Here is a 20,779-nt window from a genome sequence, read left to right on the forward strand (position 1 = left end):
CATTGTTCCTCCTCCTGAACGTCATCAGGGTAGCCCACCCACCCAATTTTTCTATAAGCAGCTGCTGGCTGGAATGAACGTTGAACTTGGTTCCTTATTTTTCCACACGCAGCACAGCAAGGATTCTGGATTCTGCCTCTAATTCGGTGCGTCTCGTTTAATTTAAAGTGTGTGAATTTCAACTCCCAGAATTCCCCAGCCAATGGGTGAATGTCATCACCCACAGTTCCCAGTCAGGTGCAGGGACTTCAACTCCCAGCACCCCCCCCCCCCCAATTAGCAGGTGTGTGGACTTCAACTCCCAGAATCCCCTAATCAGCATGCCTGGAATTAGATATTTTTTTTTATTTTATTAAAAAGAAACTTCTACCAACTGCTCCGGAACTGCTCAATTGGGCTACAGAGAGTGGATTTTGCTTTTGTGTGGAGATTTGGAGAGAGAGAAATAGAATTGCTCAGATTAATGCAATTAGAGGGAAGTTTCCAGGAGTAGTTCAGGAATATATTTAAAAAAAAAACCACTAGAAGTTTCAGAGGCAAGAAAGAATGGGATGCATTTATTAATAAATAGGACGAGCGGACAAAATCTCCGAATTTTGGATACATCTGAATGCTTATCTTTTCCCCCCCGTAATTACAGAATTATTTCCCTGTTTGTCATTTTCCTTGGGGAAAAAAGTTTGCTGAGTATTTGAGTTTAAAAAATAAATAAATTGCAAGGGAGGTGTCACTCAATCCATTGCTAGGTTTAAAAATATATATAGATATATACAATACAATACAATAGCAGAGTTGGAAGGGACCTCGGAGGTCTTCTAGCCCAGCCCCCTGCTCAGAATACAGAATAACAGAGTGGGAAGGGAACTTGGAGGTCTTCTAGTCCAGCCCCCTGCTCAGAATACAGAATAACAGAGTGGGAAGGGACCTTGGAGGTCTTCTAGTCCAGCCCCCTGCTCAGAATACAGAATAACAGAGTGGGAAGGGACCTTGGAGGTCTTCTAGACCAGCCCCCTGCTCAGAATACAGAATAACAGAGTTGGAAGGGACCTTGGAGGTCTTCTAGACCAGCCCCCTGCTCAGAATACAGAATAACAGAGTTGGAAGGGACCTTGGAGGTCTTCTAGTCCAGCCCCCTGCTCAGAATACAGAATAAGAGTTGGAAGGGACCTCGGAGGTCTTCTAGTCCAGCCCCCTGCTCAGAATACAGAATAACAGAGTGGGAAGGGACCTTGGAGGTCTTCTAGACCAGCCCCCTGCTCAGAATACAGAATAACAGAGTTGGAAGGGACCTTGGAGGTCTTCTAGACCAGCCCCCTGCTCAGAATACAGAATAACAGAGTGGGAAGGGACCTTGGAGGTCTTCTAGTCCAGCCCCCTGCTCAGAATACAGAATAACAGAGTGGGAAGGGACCTTGGAGGTCTTCTAGTCCATCCCCCTGCTCAGAATACAGAATAAGAGTTGGAAGGGACCTCAGAGGTCTTCTAGTCCAATCCCCTGCTCAGAATACAGAATAACAGAGTTGGAAGGGACCTTGGAGGTCTTCTAGTCCATCCCTCTGCTCAGAATACAGAATAACAGAGTTGGAAGGGACCTCGGAGGTCTTCTAGACCAGCCCCCTGCTCAGAATACAGAATAACAGAGTTGGAAGGGACCTTGGAGGTCTTCTAGTCCAGCCCTCTGCTCAAAATACAGAATAACAGAGTGGGAAGGGACCTTGGAGGTCTTCTAGTCCAACCCCCTGCCTAGGCAGGAAAGCCTATACCGTTTCAGACAAATGGCTACCCAACATCTTCTTAAAGACTTCCAGTGTTGGGGCATTCACAATTTCTGGAGGCAAAATATCCTAGCTGTGACTCCAGGTGAGAGAAAGACGGTTTATTGGGGCGAGCCAAAGACATGGTTGCAATTCTCAAACAGGCCCCCCTCAATTTATCTGCTGGGACTTCTTGGTGGAGAAGAACGAACTGAAGAGCTGCCACGAGGAGGAGGACCTCAAGAGTTTATCTTGGCTTTGGGGGTGAGGTTCTTTGTGGCTTTTTGGGGGAAGGTCTCCGTTGGCCCACGATGGCCTTGTAACCTCGGGCGGGACGGGTCTCGGCGTGAATCACCTGGTGGGTGACCTTCCCCCGGCCTCTGCTGTAGAGGAAGATGAAGGTGAAGCAGACCAGGACGGAGCAGAGAAAGGGGACAGCCCCGATGGTCAAGATGCCCAGCCAGATGCTGGCGTGGAGGAAGTAGAGGGAGGAGATCGCCGTTTTATTGCGCAGACTGAAATCCTTCCAGACAAGGGACTTGTTGAACAGAGGGACGAGAACCTGGAGAGAAGCTATCATGGAGTCATTGCCGGCCGCGTTGCTCGCTACACAACGGTACGTCCCACTGTCTTCAAGTAGGGCGTATTGAATCTTAAGAGTCCCATCAGGGAGGACAGTTGACCGGCCTTTGACGGTTGAGTCTAAGGTGATATTTTGAGGGCTCACCCAAGAAATACTGGGTGGTGGGTCCCCATCACTGCTACAAGTCAAGTTGGCCTGCTCTCCCTCGTGAACCACCACTTTCTGGAAGGTCTTGTTCTCAATCGTCGACTTCCGGCAGGTGAAGTGGTGTGGCAGGGCTCTGGAGAAGTCATGGAAGACCTTCTCTCCTTCTTCTGAGCTGGTGGCACAGATGGGCAGCTGAGCCTCGAAGTTCAACCTCTGTCGCCGCTTCAAGATCCAGAGGAGGCGACAGTCACAGGCCAAGGGGTTTCGGTCCAGCCGAAGGACTTCTAGGTTCCCCACCGAGTGGAAGACTCTCTCTTCGAGGGTACGGAGATGGTTGGCTGAGACGTTGAGGAGACGGAAGTGGACCAGGCCTTCAAACGCGTTGGCCTGGATGGTGGCCAGTCGGCCACCCGTAAGGTGGAACTCTTGGAGGCGGGAGAGATCCAGCAACTTCCTTCCACGGATCATTGAGATGGGATTGTAAGAGAGGTCCAGGAAACGGAGATGGACCAGGTGCTTGATGGCCCTGTAAGGAACATCATGGAGATTGCATCTGACGATGTACAAGGAGATGAGGTTTAGGCCAGAAAGACTGTGAGGCTCCATAATTTTCAAGGAAGGCCACTGGTTGATCTCCAGAACTTTTAACTGATGGAGCTTCCGGAAGGAATAGTTGTGGAGGACTCTGAGGTCGAGAACATTGAGATGAAGCTCCACCAGATGGTGAAGGTGGGAGAGGGCCTCTGTTGGCAGGCTGGTGAAGTTGCATTTCTGCAGAGTGAACCTCCGGAGGTGATGGAGGCCTCGGAAAGCCTGACCTGAAATCAAGACCAGAGGATTGTCTCTTATGTCCAGGTTTCCGAGACCGAAGAGGTCTTTGAACGTGTGATCCAAGAACACGAGGATCTTATTGTCCCTAAGGTCAAGAACGGAGAGGTTGGGCAGCCCTGTGAAGACCCCGTCCGGGACCATCTTCAACTTGTTGCCTGCTAGTCGGAGGGTCATGATCTTCTGAAGGCCGTTGAAGGCCCCTTGTTCAATGTTGGAGATGACGTTGTAGCTGAGATCCAGCTCTTTGAGGGCTTGGAGTCGGGAGAACATGCCCTGATGCAGGCTACGAAGGCTATTTTGGCTTAAGTCCAAGAATTCTGAATCTGGAGGGATCTTCACCGGCACAGTGGTCAGATTCCGGCCGTTGCAGAAGACAACTTTCTCCTCCACCAAACATTTGCACCTGAACGAGCAGCTCTGTCCAGATCCCACCAAGAAGGCCATCATCCCCAGAAAGACACGGAACCAAGAGGACGGCAGAGCCGACGAAGAGGGCCCGCTGAACATCTCGAGAACTTCCTCAAGCAACAGCTAAACGAACACAAAGACATCGACAGTTAGAAGACATCCACAAACAAGGAGAAGAAGGCCTACCCTACTGAAGCTGGATTTTGAACATCTGGAAAGCAACACTTGTAGTTGAAGGTGGATTTTTTCCACCCCCCATCCTGGACTTTCTTACCTAAGTAAGCCACACCAAAGAAACTTTTGGGGTCTTGAGAGGAGTTGGGGTCCACCTATTCTCCAAATAACCTTATCCAGGAGAGAAGCCACCTTGGAATTAAGCTATTTCCTAACAGTGAGGACAATTCTCCAGTGGAACCGCTTGCCACTAGAAGTTGCGGGCCACTTGTCTAGGGCAGGGGTCCCCAACCCTTGAGACCTCCGGGACCCCTAAAATTCATAATTTTAAATCCCGCGGACCACTAATACGATCTTCCTAACGACCGGCTGGCTGGGCGTGGCTAGGCGGTCATGTGACTGGGTGGGTGTGGCCAGCTTGATGTCGCTCACGTCGGGGGGCGCCTCGCCGGGCCTCTGCTCGCCCCTCCCCTCCCAGCCCCTCCTCGCCTGCCCCGCCCGGGCTCCTTAGGGCCCCAACAGGAATCCGTTGCTGGAGCTAAGCAGCCCCCAGGAGAAAGAGTTGGCGAAACAGCTCAGGTTAAATAGGATCTGGCCGAGAAGGAGGCTCAGCAGAGGCACCTCACTGAGGACTAGAAGCATGGGCTTTCCAAGCAGAGGGAAGACCTGTGGGGGTGCGAGGCCAGGTGCCGGCGCCTGGAGGCTCAGCAGGCTGAGATGGTCAGCCAGTTCCAGGCCAGGATGCTGCCCCACTGAAACGGCTCTTTGCCACCAGCGTCGTTTCCCTCCAGCCTTCGCCCAAAGCCCCCCACCAGGAGTCCCAAGCAGACCCCAAGTCAGATTTTCTGCCTCCCACAAAAAGACCCCGAAGGGGGAGACTCTCTGCAGCCACACAAGCCTCCATTGCACGTATCCATCCCCAGGGGCCGTAATTTGAGGACCCCTGATTTGGTGCAATATCAAAAAGGCAAATGATTTTTCTGCGGACCCCCAAGATTTTTCTCGCAAACCACCAATTGGTGGCCGCTGGTCTAGGGTCTCCTGCTCGAGCAAGGGGTTGGACTAGAAGACCTCCGAAGCCCCTTCCAGCTCCAACGATTGAACGGATACATACATACCCCTACCTGTAAACTCCAGAACAAACAGGAAGGAGGAAAATATATATATATATCTCTGCTAACAACGGTTCTCTGTTGCCCCTCCGTGCGCAGACGGCTTTGCAAAGAAATCTCCCGTATCCCACCCGGCCACTGCAATCTAATTTCTTTTAAGTAAGTCCTTGGCAAAATTCCCAGCGGTGCATTAAAGCAGAGGCGTCCTTAGCAGAACAAGAGGCCAGGAAGGGAGAGCCCACGGGCAGGGCAAGAGGGGCAGGGGAGGGAGGAAGAGGGGTCGGCAGAGGTCAGAACCGGTTGGACATTCATGCCAGAAGAGGGCTTGGCCATTCTCAGCACGGCCAAGTCCCCCTGGACTGAGATTTTGACCCCCTAGAAAAGAGGCTAAGACAGGAGGAACAGAATAACAGTCGGGAGGGACCTTGGAGGTCTTCTATTCCAACCCCCTGCTTGAGCAGGAGACTCTAGACCATCTCAGATAAAGAGCTGTCCAGCCTCTTCCTGAAATCCTCCAGTGATGGAGAAGGAAGGAAGGAAGGAAGGAAGGAAGGAAGGAAGGATAGCAAAATAACAGAATAAAGAGTGGGAAGGGACCTTGGAGGTCTTCTAGTCCATCTCCCTGCTTGAGCAGGAGACCCTAGACCACTTCAGACCAATGGTTGGCCAATATCTTCTTGAAAACCTCCAGTGATGGAGAAGGAAGGAAAGAAGGAAGGAAGGAAGGAAGGAAGAAAGGAAGGAAGGAAAGCAAAACAACAGAATAAAGAGTAGGAAGGGACCCTGGAGGTCTTCTAGTCCAACCCCCTGCTTAAGCAGGAGATCCTATACCACTTCAGACAAATGGTTGTCCAATCTCTTCTTGAAAACCTCCAGTGATGGAGAAGGAAGGAAGGAAGGAAGGAAAGCAAAATAACAGAATAAAGAGTAGGAAGGGACCTTGGAGGTCTTCTAGTCCATCCCCCTGCTTGAGCAGGAGACCCTAGACCACTTCAGACCAATGGTTGGCCAATCTCTTCTTGAAAACCTCCAGTGATGGTGCAGCCACAACTTCTGGTGGCAAGCTGTTCCACTGGTTAATCGTCCCTACTATCAGCAAATTTCTCTTTAATTCTAGTAATCCTCAACCTGTTTTCTTCTGCTGTCCAGAACAGAATATAGAATAACAGAGTTGGAAAGGGCCTTGGAGGTCTTCTAGTCCAGCCCCCTGCTCAAGCAGGAAACCCTTTTCCCTTCGGAAGGAAGGAGGGAAGGAAGGAAGGATAGCAAAATAACAGAATGAAGAGTAGGAAGGGACCTTGGAGGTCTTCTAGCCCAACCCTTTGCTCAAGCAGGAGATCCTAGACCATTCCAGAACACATGCTAGTCCAATATCTTCTTAAAAAGTGATGGGGCACTCACAGCTTCTGGTGGCAAGCTGTTCCACTGGCTAATTGTTCTCACTGTCAGGGAATTTCTCCTTAATTCCAGGCATAGAATGGTTTCTACCCATTGCTTCTTGTCCTGCCTTCAGGGGCTTCGCGAGAAGAACATTCCTGGCTTAATCTTGGCCTCGAAAATCAAACCACTTTCCCCACCACTCCCAAACCACGAACCCTAACAATAACACACACACACCCCTTTATCATATTGTGCTTAGCGCACCAACAAAAAAAGATTTGGGAAAGCTTCCGCAGGCCCGCTTCAGAAGATAAATCTTTTTTTTCCCCATCGCCGAAAGTTTAAGGGCCGGAATGTGAAACGGCTCGCTTGCTAAAGCTCTCCAACATTTCCTAGCCAAGCGCTGGGATTGAGATGTCGGGGGTGTGACTGATGAGCCCTGGGAGGCCCCAGTGGGTAGATGCTGCTACGTAGCAAATTGGGGGGGGAGGTCTTTAGAGAAGTAGAAAAAGAAAAAGTGTTTTGGGTTAAGAAAAATATATTTTAAGGGAAGCAGAGACGGGGAGGGAATAAAAAATATCCTGAAGGGTTTTTGGGGAGGAATTTGCAGGCCTGTTCAGTCCTCGCTCCTTTGACGGAGAACAAAGTGTGATGCAACGTTGGCACCTCGCACATTTTCAAGGGTGTGTGTGTGTGTGTGTGATGGCTTCCGCAGCGTCCCCGGCTCGCAATTTGCATCTTAATGGGAACATTTAATTAACCCAATGCAGTCAAAGTAGGACAAGAAGAGGCAGCAAGAGAGGAAGATTTTAAAAATAAATAAATAACAACAACCACCACCTTAAATGGGAGATTTTTATGCTTTGCAATCACGGATTTAACAGAGAGGATGGGGGGGAAATATCAGAATTTTCCCCTTTCTGTATATGAATTTTAAATAAATAGCAAAGCATCGAGAATCAACCCTCCCTCCCCTCCTCATTTTTCCTCTGGTTTTTAATCCTGGAAGGATTAAATCCCCTTGCGCTCCAGGTCGGTGCAAACTTCTAGTCCTCATTGAGGAGCCTGGATTTAAAGAGCCGCTTCACTCGCGAAGGCACCGCATCGAATCCTGATATAACCTTGATACAGGTTTATAACAAGTCCCTGCTGTTGGATATGAACCCCCTGGGGCATTTTATCAGATGTTTGAACTTACCTTGTTGATTTTATGGCTGGACAACTCCAAATTCCAAAGCTTCCGGTTTAAAAAAAAAAAAGAATCCCTTATAGGTAAAGGATCCCTTGGCACATATGTGCTAGTCGTTCCTGACTCCAGGGGGCGCCGCTCGTCTCCGTTTCAAAGCCGAAGAGCCAGCGCTGTCCGAAGACGTCTCCGTGGTCATGTGGCCGGCATGACTCAATGCCCGAAGGTGCACGGAATGCTGTTCCCTTCCCACCAAAGGTGGTTCCTATTTGTCTACTTGCATTTTCTACGTCCTTTCGAACTGCTAGGTTGGCAGAAGCCGGGACAAGCAACGGGAGCTCACTCCGTTACACGGCGCCGGGGATTCGAACCGCCGAACTGCCGACCTTTTCTGATCGTCAAGCTCAGCGTCTTAAGCCACTGAGCCACTGGGTATAGTGGCGGCCTTTTAAATCCCTTGGCCAAGAGTCTTCCTTCTGGATGTGGCGGGGATTGACAACCCACACGTAACTGGGGCAGAGAAACGCCAGATGGGAAACCAGGCTCACCGCTGCGTCTTCCCCCGAAACTCCTCCATAAATCTGTATTTTCTTAAAAAATACAATTATATTTTAAGAGAGAGTCTCTCTCCCTGCCGGATTTTGATGTCCTGACTCGTCGGAATCCGCCTATTTTTATTCCTCACCGAGGCCTTGGCACATTCAAACACGACAACAATTGTGGGCTGAAATCGTTGCTCCGGATAGTTTCTTTAAAAAGAAGGTGGGGAGGGGGGGAAAGAGGTATGTGTTTGCGTGTTACGTTAGCACCCACCCAAGGAAACGGGGGGAGAAAGCTTCCTTTTTACCTTTCGGCCTCCCCCCCGCTGAAACCACGCAGAGTTGCAACGGGGGACCTCCATTCAACGCAGCCCAGCCACACGAAGAAAACCTCACCTTCCTTCAATCTTTGCAAGCTTTCCTTCAACTTCCCAGCAGCTTCTCCCGATCCACCACCCCCCTCCCCCAAGTGTCTGGATTCTCACCTGGGGCTTTTGCATGCCGGACCCCTGATTAGAGATTAGGTTCACACATGCCAAGCTGCCCGAACTCGAACCCTACCGATTCTCCTTTTTAACAGAGCGAGCGATTTTTGCAATTGCTTCTGTATACTGCCCTTCCGTGAACGAAATAAAAAACATCCAGCTTGAACCCTCTTCTGCTTCTCAAGAGAAGTCGGGCAGGTGCCTCGCCTGCAAACAGCTCAGAAATAGCTCAGAAATAGCTCAGAAATAGCTCAGAAATAGCTGAGAAATGAACGAACTGCATACCTGGAGTTGGTCACACACCAGTCTAAGAGTCCGTCTCCCGTCCCTCCGTCCTCTCTCCTCTGTGGCTGTCATCCCAGCCTTGAGAACATTCCCTTCTCGACTTTCTGTAATTTTTCTTCTGGCTCTTTTATTTATTTTTACCGCTGCTCGGCACTCACAGCAGCAAAGCAGGACGACAAACACACACACACACACACACAAACACGCTCACATCCTCACAAACCGAAGCCGCTGCCGGTTTTCATTCCAGCAACCCAACGGAAAAGAGTGCGCGTGAAATTGATCGATTGGCTCGAGAGTCCAAGATCAAACCCGGCTCTACGTTTCCGACTTAGGGTGGGTGGGCTTTCCACGCTGGGGAGCCCACCAATTGAGTCCCATTTTTTTTCCCTGGAGAAAAAGAACTGTGGCTGATGGCTTATCGCGGTTTCCCTTATCGATGGGTGAAGGGTTTGCGGGCTGTAAACTGGTAACAGACGGGTTAATTTTGTTTGATTAATTGTGTGCATGTCATCAGCAAACGGTCTCGGATTCTTAAGCATGGATGTTAGTGTGGCCGAGACTTCTCATGAAGCCGACTCCTCATCCCGATAAAAATTCCTTTTATTAATTTGTTGTGAATTCTGCCCATTCACATCCGGCAAAGTTTTTCAAGGGAGGATTTACGGTCACAGACCTTATCTGGCTTGGAGAGCTGCCAGGTCGATCTCTGCAGAACTTGGCCAGGAGTCTCAGAGAGTCACAAACCAATTAAGGGAACTAATGGTCTCCTGCAAACTCCACTCCCTTGTCGCTCCTCTTTTATTGCCTCTGGGAGGGGCCATTCACCGTCCACCTGTGGCCTTCCTCCCAAGTTGCCCCCTGTATTTTTAGCTGTTCCCTTCGTCCGGCTACTCTGCACATGCGCACACTGGGAACAGGCTCCAGCCGTTCTTCTGCCTCACTGATGTCTGACTCCGAAGGCAGCTGAGAACTGACTTTGCAACTAACAACATCAAGGTAGGTCTGGGGGCTTCAAGGTGTGTGTGTGTGTGGGGGGGGGAGATACTTTATTTTCCCAATCATCGCACATTTTAATCTGCACGTCCCTTAACAGCCGAGAAGTGTGCATTTCGAAAATTTAAATTTCTAGCGGTGTCTAAAGCGGCCACCGAATTCTGACCATTCAGCAACTTATTCCAAAGATCATGAAGGGACATCAGAATAATTAAAAGATTGTTTGCCAGGACAGTAGATGAGAAAATTGGAACTCCTCCTGTGCGGATTTGATCCATTGCCTTTCCAATGCTCAGCGGTTTGCCTTTCCACATGGAACCCCCCCCCCAACAAATAAAGCAAGGGTAATATCAATAAGAAAAAATAAAGTGAGCCAGCAAACGAATAAAAAGACTCAAACCGCTGTACCAATTTGCACCGTGGTTTAATTAAATTAAAAAGTAGGCTAAACGGTTTCTAAAGACCAACTTCTCTCCACATAGCTTGAAAAAAAATAAAACTTTTTCAACCAGTTATATTTACACAGCCTCCCCCTTTAAATATTTCAAACTATTTTTTTTTTAGAAATCCAAGGAAAAAGATTAGAAGAATAGAAAAAAGCCCTGGAGTTTTGGTCCACATACAGTAGTGGATTTTTCTGTGCAAATGGTGAGTGGCGCCCCCCTTTTTCTTGACGGAAAAGCTAAGACCATCTCAATTCTCGAGGTTTTTAAATTTCAGACCAACACGGGGTTACCTGGCGGTTTATAGCAATAGCAGTTAGACTTATATACCGCTTCATAGGGCTTTCAGCCCTCTCTAAGCGGTTTACAGAGTCAGCATATCGCCCCCAACAACAATCCGGGTCCTCATTTTACCCACCTCGGAAGGATGGAAGGCTGAGTCAACCCTGAGCCAGTGAGATTTGAACAGCCGAACTGCAGAACTGCAGTCAGCTGAAGTAGCCTGCAGTGCTGCACTCTAACCACTGCGCCACCTCGGCTCTCTTGGTTTATCCAAGATTGTCGTCCTATCAATTCCCACATGGTGAAGATATTACTGGAAGTGTCAAGATGCCAGTCGGAATGCTGGCCGGGGAAATACCAGCTTTTCTACCTGATCCCCGAAAAAAAGCTTCTTAAAATTGACCAGCTGATTGGCGGGGAGGATCGGCTCCCGGAATACTCCCAATCAGCTGTTCCCGGCTGCAGGGATTGCCACAGACCTCCGCGCTTCGTGGTTTTGGCTACATTTGGTGTATAAGACGCGCCCCAATTTTCACCTTCTTTCAGGCAGGGGGGGGGGAAGTGCGTCTTATACTCCGAAAAATTTGGTTTCTAGATTGCCACTCCAAAAGGTGCTTAGGTGTATCCTGACAAACACACTTTTGGGCAAGTCCAGAATTTGAGGTCAACTTGGCGAAGTGACAGTGCAAAGAGAAAGAAAGGGGGGCAGGGGTGTGTGTGAAACAGCCAAGGATTCCTTTGTTATCAAAATACAGACTTAGCAGAAAAATAAAATCTATCGTAAAGAAGAGCATCTCTCCCTCTCTCTAGAAATGCTTACATATATATACATTTCTTTTGAACTTGGCCAAGTCTCTTGCCGTTAAAATGGCACAAATGAGGTATTTTGGGGCATCGGCCGAGCGTGTTTGCGGTATCCAGCGTTGCCTTCCCACAAATCTGTATCAGGGTGGATTTCTCTGTCTCGCACAATCCCCCACTTACTGCTTCTTGCCTCCATGGCAGCTAAACCCTTAAACGTAAACTGGAACACTTTGAGGGGTCCCTCCGAGGGGGGGGGGGAGACAGGTGACCCTGGCTTGTTTTTCTTCCAGGATGAAGTGGGACTCCCCCAAAATGAGGACAGTCGAGCGATGACCCACTCCTTGTCCACTCTCGCCGGCTCTCTTTGTTGACTGCTTCCCTCGAGCCAATTCTTCGTTTCGCGCCTGGCTTCCAGGGGACCGCGAGGCGACGCCTCCTCAGCTTGTGGGGAGGGGAGGGTTACACCCCTGTGGGCCCCTGGATCAGCGGGTCGGAGTCTGAACTGAAGAGCTCTTTGTACAGCGGTGGGAAAACCGTGTGGACGAACATGGGGTAGGTCTGGCGGAAGGACCGGAGCTTCTCCACGTGCTGGGAACAGAGACTTCGCAACTTTCCTTTGGGCGGCAACTGGAGAGGGAGAAAGTGGGAGAGAATGAGATACTCTCACCTGGGTCTGGCTCACCTGGAAGGGGCCCCATTGTAGGAGATGACCAGGCTGAGCCCGAAGGAGGGGTCAAACACATCCATAAGACACGAATCCCTGCATGGCCATAAGAGATCTAATTCCAGCCCATCTTGAATGCCTTTATTATCTCCCGCTCTTTTCCCCTTAACAGTTAGTTGGCCAGATTCTTGTAGAGAGCTTAAGCTTTCAAAAAAAACCAAAACCTGACACTCATTTCAACTCATTTGAACTAAGTCACGAATCCCTGCATGGCCGCAAGAGATCTAAGTCCAGCCCGTCTTTAATGCCTTTATTATCTCCCGCTCTTTTTCCCTTAACAGTCAGTTGGCCAGATTCCTGTAGAGAACTTAAGCTTTAAAAAAAAAAAAACTTTACACTCATTTGAACTGCCTGAATCTCCTGATTTCCCTGGTGTTTTGACACCCATCAAGATTCACGCCATGCCGGCTTGTCCCAAAGAGATTAGTTACTGCTTTTGAGCTAAAGTTTCAGCTAATCTTTGGTTTTTCATTCCTAGGTGTAAAGTCTTGCTTTTCTCTACGTTTAAATTTCATTGCATTGAGTAGGGCCCAGGGTTCAAGTCTGCCAAGATCCATTTGGACTCTGAGCTTGTCCTCTGGGGTCCTGCCAGCAAATTGGATAAGCACCAGGAAGCAAGACGAGAAGCAACGGATGGAAACTAATCAAGGAGAGAAGCAACTTAGAACTAAGGAGGAATTTCCTGACAGGGAGGACAATTAACCTGAGGAACGACTTGCCTCCAGAAGGTGCTTCATCACTGGTGATTTTTTACAAAAATATTGGAAAGCCATTTGTCTGAATTGATGTAGGGTCTCCTGTTGGGCTAGAAGACCTTCAATGTCCCTTCCGACTCTGCTCTTCTGTATTCTTTCCTCCGCTCTTCGAAACCCTGGTTGAGACTCACCTTTGCCAAAATGCCTTCCCGGTGATTTTTCTGCAACATCTGTCTGAAGGCCACTTCGAGGTTGTTTTGCAAATAGGCCACTTTGCTTCTCTCTTGCAGCCACGGGCGATCTGCAAAACGGAGAGAGAGAGAGAAACCTGCTGGGTTTGCGAAAGCCAACGGTGGGATCTCAGATGACTGTAGCAGGCTTGGGAGGGGTGCAACTCATTGGGGAATGTGATTTATGACACAGACTGAAGGGAGGGAAGGAGCAGGCGTACAGTTCAGTATGACACTGACTGCGACAAGAGCTTGCCTGTGGTGATCCTAATAAATGACTAGTTTCGTATTGAAACTTGGCTCGATACTCATGAATCAATTAGGGCATTTTTAGGAAACCCGACACCACAACCTCCTCAACCCCGCAACAGTCAATGGAGTGCAGTCAAAAGAGCGAGAGGGCTGAAGTTGAACTCCGCCACCAGAAAGCTTGGTTCTTACTTGCGTTGATCAACACCAAGGCTGTGAAAAGAGCAATTTCGTTCTCGGAGAAGTGGAGCGAACACAGGCTGTGTGTGAAGTCGAAGATGGAGTTGATCAGTTCGCTGCAACCTGAGGAAAGCAAGACTCGTTGTGTCAAACCACACTCCAAAGAGGAGGAGGAGGAGGAGGAGGAGGCAAAGAAAGAGAAGTCGGAGAAGAGGAAGAGGCGAAGGAAGAAGAGGAAGAAAAGGAGGAGACAGGAGGAAAGAGGAGAGGGGGAAAGAAGAGGAGGAGGAGGAGGAGCAGACAAAAAAGAGAAGGAAGGAGAAAGAGGAGGAAGGTGAGAATGAAGAGGAGACAGAGGAAAGAAGAGGAGAGGAAGAGGAAGAAGAGCAGGAAGAAGAAGAGGAGGAGGAGCAGATGAAAAAGAGGAGGAGAAGAGAAGGAGAAAGAGGAGGAAGGTGAGAATGAAGAGGAGACAGAGGAAAGAAGAGGAGAGGAAGAAGAAGAAGAGCAGGAAGAAGAAGAGGAGGAGCAGACAAAAAAGGGAAGAGAAGGAAGGAGGAAGAGGAGGAAGGTGAGAATGAAGAGGAGACAGAGGAAAGAAGAGGAGAGGAAGAGGAAGAAGAGCAGGAAGAAGAAGAGGAGGAGGAGCAGACAAAAAAGAGAAGGAAGGAGAAAGAGGAGGAAGGTGAGAATGAAGAGGAGACAGAGGAAAGAAGAGGAGAGGAAGAGGAAGAAGAGCAGGAAGAAGAAGAAGAGCAGATGAAAAAGAGGAGAAGAGAAGGAAGGAAGAAGAGGAGGAGGAGGAGAGGAGGAAGAGGAGAATGAAGAGAAGGAGACAGAGGAAAGAAGAAGAGAGGAAGAGGAGGAGGAGAGGAGGAAGAGGAGGAGGAGAGGAGGAAGAGGAGGAAGGAGGAAGAGGAGGAGGAGAGGAGGAAGAGGAGAATATCTATGGAAGTTCTCAGTCGTCCAGATCATGGTTATCCCAAAAGTGCTTTTTTCAAGAGGCAACTGGACTTCCTCGTTGTTCTGTGAAGACATTTTGCTTCTCACCCAAGAAGCTTCCTCGAGTTCTGACTGAATGGTGGGGAACGGAAGGATTCCTGCAAGGAGTATCCATCTTTCCGGTCCTCTCCATCCAGTCAGAGCTGAAGAACCTTCTTGGATGAGAAGTGAAACGCCTTCAAACCCACCCACCCCCCAATGAAAGTCCATTGAAAAAGCACCTTTGGGACAAGGAAGAGGAGGAGGAGGAAGAGGAGGAGGAGGAGACACAGAAGGAAAAAGAGGAAGAGGAGTGGGAGAAGGAAGGACAGAACAATTTAATGTTCCTCTCTGGGGAAGTTAGATGTTTCTTGGAAACCAACTCCTGGAGCCACTTCACATTGCCAGTTGACGTTCCTCAAACTTTCTCAAGGAGCAGCCCTCCACCTTGCCCCCCAAAACTATTTGCTAGACCCCCTTCTAGGCCCTACTTTAGACCCCCAACTCCAAATCTATGGGGGAATTCCATCATTCTTGACCCAGCAAGTAGGACGCTCTCGTACCTAGAGATTTGAAGACTTCTGGGCCAGCGTATTTGCCCTCAAAGAAGACTGTCCGGTTCTCAGAATTGAAGGCTCGGCACATCCTCACCAGAACCACCTCCATGGCACCTGAAAGGGGGGGGAAGAATGACGTCAGCCCAGTCAATCCTTCCATTTTTTTGGGGTGGGGGAGGAACTTGGGTTGAACCCCTCAGCTTGGACCGAAATGGGTCTGTTCTGCACCCCTTAATGATTGCTTGTTCTGGTCCCTCCCCATGTTTGGGACAGGAACAATTTTGGGGACTTTCTCACGCTTCTCATCCAGCCGAACAAAAGTTCTCTACTTGGGTTACTAAATAACAAGAAGATGGTGAAAAAGATTGAAAACATTAAGAGCAAGGTAAAGGTTCTCATCTGTGCTAGTCGTTCCCAACTCTAGGGGGCACTGCTCATCTCCGTTTCAAAGCCGAAGAGCCAGTGCTGTCCAAAGACGTCTCCGTGGTCATGTGGCCAGCATGACTCAACGCTGAAGAAGCACCGAACGCTGTTCCCTTCCCACCAAAGGTGGTTCCTATTTTTCTACTTGCATTTTTTACATTCTTTCGGACTGCTAGGTTGGCAGAAGTTGGGACAAGTAACGGGAGCTCACTCCGTTAAGCGGCGCTGGGGATTCGAACTGCCAAACTGCCGATCGACAAGCTCAGCGTCTTAGAATCTCAGCCACCCGGCATAAAAATGGCCCTTAAAAAATCACACGATAAAAGGAAGCATCGTTTTGTTCTCCAGTGGAAAGGCAGTGGTAGGAACCCGAGCCACAAAAGGACTCTCGGGAACTCAGTGCGGCATCATTACCTGCTTTGAGAAGCACGATCTGGTCGTTCTGGCAAAGGTCCATGAAGCCCCCCATTCGCTTGGCGAACTCCACCACATACTGGATGGCTTCCGTGATGCGGCAGGTGCAACGTTCCCACATTTCCTCCATAGTCTAATGGGAGAGAGAGAGAAAGAGAAGATGATGAAGAAGTTTGGGTGGATTGCGAGAAAACAGAGGGGAGTAAAGGTTCAGAGGAACTGAAGATGTTCCCTAGTTGGGTCATGAAATCTCTGCAAGGAAACCACCCAGCTCAGAAACAAGAACCCCACAGTCCTCCTCCTCCTCCTCCTCCTCCTCCTCCTCCTCCTCCTCCTCCTCCTCCTCCTCCTCCTCCTTAATCAGAACTTTAAGATGGGGTATTTCTCTCTGACAGTGGGTGGAACCCCATCGTACCTTCTTCTGGTAGCTCCCAATTTCTTCTCGGGTGAAGGTTTCCCACCTCAGCAGCTGGAGGTCTTCCAAGCGAAGCTGACACGTCTCCCGGTAGGACTTGAGGACATTCTGGGTTAAGTGCTCTGCAGGATGAAGACAACAAGATGGCCCCATATCTGCCAATTGGAATCCCACAGAAGATGTCCTGGGTCCAGCCTCAGCTGCCTTGGCTTCTGTTGCTTGCCCTAAGCCTGAACTTGAGAAGTTGGCTCAAAACCCCATGTTTTGTCTTGGACAAGAAGACCTCCAAGGTACCTTCCAACTACATTATTCTGTAATCTGAGCAGGGGTTGGAGTAGAAGACCTCCAAGGTGCCTTCCAACTCTGTTATTCTGTATTCGGAGCACCGGGTCAAACCAGAAGACCTCCAAGGTCCCTTCAAATTCAGACCTCTGAGGTCCCTTCCAACTCTATTATTCTATATTCTGAGCAATGGATCAGACTAGAAGACCTCCAAGGTCCCTTCCAACTCTGTTATTCTGTATTCTGAGCAAGGGGTGGGCTAGAAGACCTCCACGGTCCCTTCCAACTCTGTTATTCTGTATTCTGAGCAGGGGAATGGACTAGAAGATCTCCAAGGTCCCTTCCCACTCTGTTATTCTGTATTCGGAGCACCGGGTAAAACCAGAAGTCCTCCAAGGTCCCTTCTAATTCATTCTGTATTCTGAGCAGTGGGTAGACTAGAAGACCTCTGAGGTCCCTTCCAACTCTATTATTCTATATTCTGGGCAACGGATCAGACTAGAAGACCTCCAAAGTCCCTTCCAACTGTTATTCTGTATTCTGAGCAGGGGATGGGCTAGAAGACCTCCAAGGTCCCTTCCAATTCTTGTTATTCTTCTGAAGACTCCCACACTGCCCACTTAATACTTCTTTTTCTTCCAGCCTTTCTGAAAACCTCCATTCACTCACCAATCTCCGTTAGCGAAGGATGCGGGCACTCCAAGTAGCCGGTGAAGCTTGGGTTGGCATAGACGTCAAGGGTCTCTCTGGCTGCTGTGTGATCTGCTCTGGTGACATTCGGGGACAGGAGGTCTGGTGACGCCTGCCTCTCCATAGCGTAATAGCCGCTGGTCCTGGGTTCTACCTTGATGACCCCAGGACCATACCCTTTCTTGAAGAAGTCCTGCTGGTCCTCACCCAGGAGTATCTGCGCCTTGGGGAGTCCGTTAGAGTAGGCCAAGCCCGCCGTCTCATCTGGAGACTGGCTAAGGCGGGTCTGTCTGGTGAGGAGTGCAGGGGAGCCTTCTCGGAGATCTGGAGAAGGGTCCAGCTTGAGTTGACCGTTGGCCATGCCCAAGGAGAAGGTGGAGCTCTCTCCGCCTTGATGTTGTTGCTGCTGCTGCAGCTGTTTCTGGACTTCGGCGTGGAGGCTGTCTCGTTGCTTCTTCGACATCCGGCCAAATTTGACAGCTGGAAGAGAAGACGAATTAGGGGATGGTTCACTAGAGATAAAAATGGACCAGGACACTTAAAAAATGAGCAATTTTGAGTTTATTCAGGAGTCACTTGAAGCTCCTGAACATCTCCAACCTGGTTCTTCTCCCTCTTGTCCCATTTTGCGGTGTGTCACTGCCAAAGTGAGGCAAGGGACAGAGGTAATGTCTCCAAATCTGAGTGCGCCATGTTGCGTTTAGAAATCCGGGGAAATCTTATAAGACTTGGGAACTGTTAAGATATTTAATTTAGTAACTGGAACAGTAAATAAATATAAGTATAATCTTTATTGTCATTGTACTTAAATACAATGAAATTGGTTGTATGGGTCAGAACACAGAGTTGTGGTTGATTGGTTGGAGAGAGGAGGCTTCTGCATGAGAAAATATATGCTATGATTCGTTGCTGTGGGTGTAAAAGGGGAGTTTCCCTTTTTCCCGCTTTTTTCTTCTGTGTGCTCTGTTTACTGCTGTGTAATTTACCTCACACTATTTACCTCACACGATTTACCTCACACGATTTATCTCACATGATTTACCTCACGCGATTTACCTCACGTGATTTACCTCACGCGATTTACTTGATGCGATTTACCTCATGTTAGTGTGCTCCTGACTATCTTGTCTGCTGTCAATATAGATGTTTAAACATACTTATTTACATAAAATTACAAGTTCCTGTCAGTGTCTCTAACTTCTTTTGGACGCCAGCTGCGCAATTCCCTGACAGGAGCCCTCCCTGAGGTGCACCTCAACATGGGTCTTACCGTCACGGGACATGCCAAGGCTGAGACATTTCTGCAGGCGACAATGTTGGCAGCGGTTGCGGCTGGTGCGGTCGATCAGACAGTTTTGTTGCCGAGTACAAGAATAGGTCATGTTCCCTTGCTGGCTGCGTCGGAAGAAACCCTGGAGAGGAAGCCAAGAAGATGAACTGAGAAGATGGATCTTTGGTAACTTCACTGGTGGCCTCCAAGACTTTGTGAAGCCCAACAGTCCAGTGGTCCATCAGTGAAGAGAGCCAAAATTGGTTCAGTAGAGATTTATGGCCATCTGCTTCCAGAAAAAGGAGACCCTCCCTCCCCGACCCCCCCAGGAGAATCTTCTGCATAGAAGAGGGAACAATTATGGCCAAGAGGACTCAGGCCAACACTCAAGATCCCAGCGATCGAGGAGACCATTCCCCACCTTGCATCCTTCGCAAGTGATGACCCCGTAGTGGATCCCGGAAGATTTGTCTCCGCAGATCTTGCAGGGGATCACTTCAATCTGGGCTGTGTGGGGAAAAGAAGACAAGAAGAAGTTGGACTCTTGAGAGAAGCACGCGGGAAGCAGTGGGGGAACCAGCAAGCGGACAAGCCGTGTTCTGATCAAACCAGGATCCGCAGATGGTCCTTTTTCTTCACTGTTGGAGAAAGTCAACTACCATCATTAGACAGCAACTCTCCAGCTGTTAGTCAAAAGACCTTGCAGTGTTCATCACAGTCCACCAGAGGGCAGTGTTGTCCACATTCGCGGTAGTGACTTTCACAAGACCCCCCCCCCCCAAAAAAGGACTTGGTGGCAAACAGACCTTTAACATCCTTCTCTTGCCAAGGTGTACATCCCACCAAAAATTGTGCATAAATCAGTGATAGAGGCTGTGGAGGGAGATGTTGTGGCCCGCCAATGGCCAGTGGAGCTGGCAGTACATTTGGACAGTGAGGAGGGTTGGGGAGGAAGATGGGCCAGTCCTGGAGTCTGGGGAAGGCTCGGATGAGGGCTCTGTGTCGGAGGCAGAGAGGGGGCCAGGGCCGTGTGGCAGTTATCAGCTACCTTCGGAGTCAGGCATCAGTGAGGCAGAAGAACATCTGGAGCCTGTTCCCAGTGTGCGTATGCACAGTGGCCAGACGAAGGGAACAGCTAAAGAACAGGGGTCGACTTGGGAGTCAAGCCACAGGTGGACGGTGAATGGCCCCTCCCAGAGGAATAAAAGAGGAGCGACAGGGGAGTGGAGTTTGCAGGAGACCATTAGTTCACTTAATTGGTTCGTGACTCTCCGAGACTCCTGGCCAAGTTCTGCAGAGATCGGCCTGGCAGCTCTCCAAGCAAGATAAGGTCTGTGACCGTAAATCCTCCCTCGAAAGACTTTGCTGGATGTGAATGAGCAGAATTCACGGGAAATTAATAAACGGGTTTTTGTCAGGACGAGGAGTTTCCTTCAGGCTCTCTGGAAACCTCGCTCAGAACAGGAGGTAGCAGATCAACAATCCAGACCAGGAAGATGGAAGGGCAGTACAGCTAAATCCCCGCCTTACAATACTTCATTTAATAACCACTAGAAGTTACAACAGCACTGAAAACACTGATGATCAGTGTTCACACGGTGAAGAGCCGAGGTGGCGCAGTGGGTAGAGTGCAGCACTGCAGGCTACTTCAGCTGACTGCTAGCTGCAGTTCGGCTGTTCAAATCTCACCGGCTCAAGGTTGACTCAGCCTTCCATCCTTCCGAGGTGGGTGAAATGAGGACCCGGATTGTTGTTGGGGGCGATATGCTGACTCTGTAAACCGCTTAGAGAGGGCTGAAAGCCCTATGAAGCGGTATATAAATCTAACTGCTATTGCTATTGCTACTGCTATGCTAGCATTACATGATTAACATTCAGATGCCCGGCAACGGATTCATATTTATGACGTTCCCGGGGTCATGCGATCCATTTTCGCGACCTTCTGACGAGCAAAGCCAACGGGGAAACCCGATTCACTTAATAACTGCGTGTCTCACTTAACCACTGCCATGATTCGCTTCTCAACGGGGGCAAGCGAGGTTGTAAAATGAGGTAAAACGCGGTCAACACAGGCCTCCCTTTTTTTTCCTCCCCGACGCCGGGGCGACGTCGAACGGCCGCTAAACAACTCGAGGACTCCCGTACGTGCGCAATCTCCCTTCCCCATCGCCTCACCTGCCGCTATCTCCCTCCGATCTCCCCCACCCCCCCACCCCCGTCGTCACAAAACAACGAGCGGAAAAGACAAAAAAAAGGAGAG

At 49.5% G+C, this 20,779-nt stretch overlaps 2 protein-coding genes across 2 annotated transcripts; both read right to left on the reverse strand.

The window, feature by feature from the left end:
- Positions 1–2,001: 2,001 nt before the first annotated feature.
- On the reverse strand, positions 2,002–3,822 carry LINGO4 (leucine rich repeat and Ig domain containing 4). Its single transcript, XM_032234265.1, has one exon. The coding sequence runs from the start codon at positions 3,820–3,822 to the stop codon at positions 2,002–2,004; it is 1,821 nt and encodes a 606-aa protein (XP_032090156.1).
- Positions 3,823–11,450: 7,628 nt separating this feature from the next.
- RORC (RAR related orphan receptor C) lies at positions 11,451–19,157 on the reverse strand. The gene is made up of 9 exons (XM_032234008.1): positions 18,941–19,157; positions 18,520–18,661; positions 17,229–17,729; positions 16,278–16,399; positions 15,863–15,995; positions 15,032–15,139; positions 13,500–13,610; positions 13,020–13,129; positions 11,451–12,036 (listed from the first exon to the last, which is right to left on the reverse strand). Exons 2-9 carry the CDS (start codon positions 18,629–18,631, stop codon positions 11,869–11,871), a joined length of 1,365 nt encoding a protein of 454 aa, XP_032089899.1. The 5' UTR covers positions 18,632–18,661; positions 18,941–19,157; the 3' UTR covers positions 11,451–11,868.
- Positions 19,158–20,779: the final 1,622 nt, after the last annotated feature.

The sequence above is a fragment of the Thamnophis elegans genome, chromosome 17 (assembly GCF_009769535.1).
Source record: "Thamnophis elegans isolate rThaEle1 chromosome 17, rThaEle1.pri, whole genome shotgun sequence".
Lineage (NCBI taxonomy): Eukaryota > Metazoa > Chordata > Lepidosauria > Squamata > Colubridae > Thamnophis > Thamnophis elegans.

Coding starts and splice junctions, on each gene's coding strand:
- LINGO4 (XM_032234265.1), bottom strand. CDS start 3,822: ATGTTCAGCGGGCCCTCTTCGTCGGCTCTGCCGTCCTCTTGGTTCCGT.
- RORC (XM_032234008.1), bottom strand. CDS start 18,631: ATGACCTATTCTTGTACTCGGCAACAAAACTGTCTGATCGACCGCACC. Junction 16,400..17,228: donor TCCTTCGCTAACGGAGATTG/GTGAGTGAATGG, acceptor TTCATCCTGCAG/AGCACTTAACCCAGAATGTC. Junction 12,037..13,019: donor GGGAAGGCATTTTGGCAAAG/GTGAGTCTCAAC, acceptor CTCCCTCTCCAG/TTGCCGCCCAAAGGAAAGTT.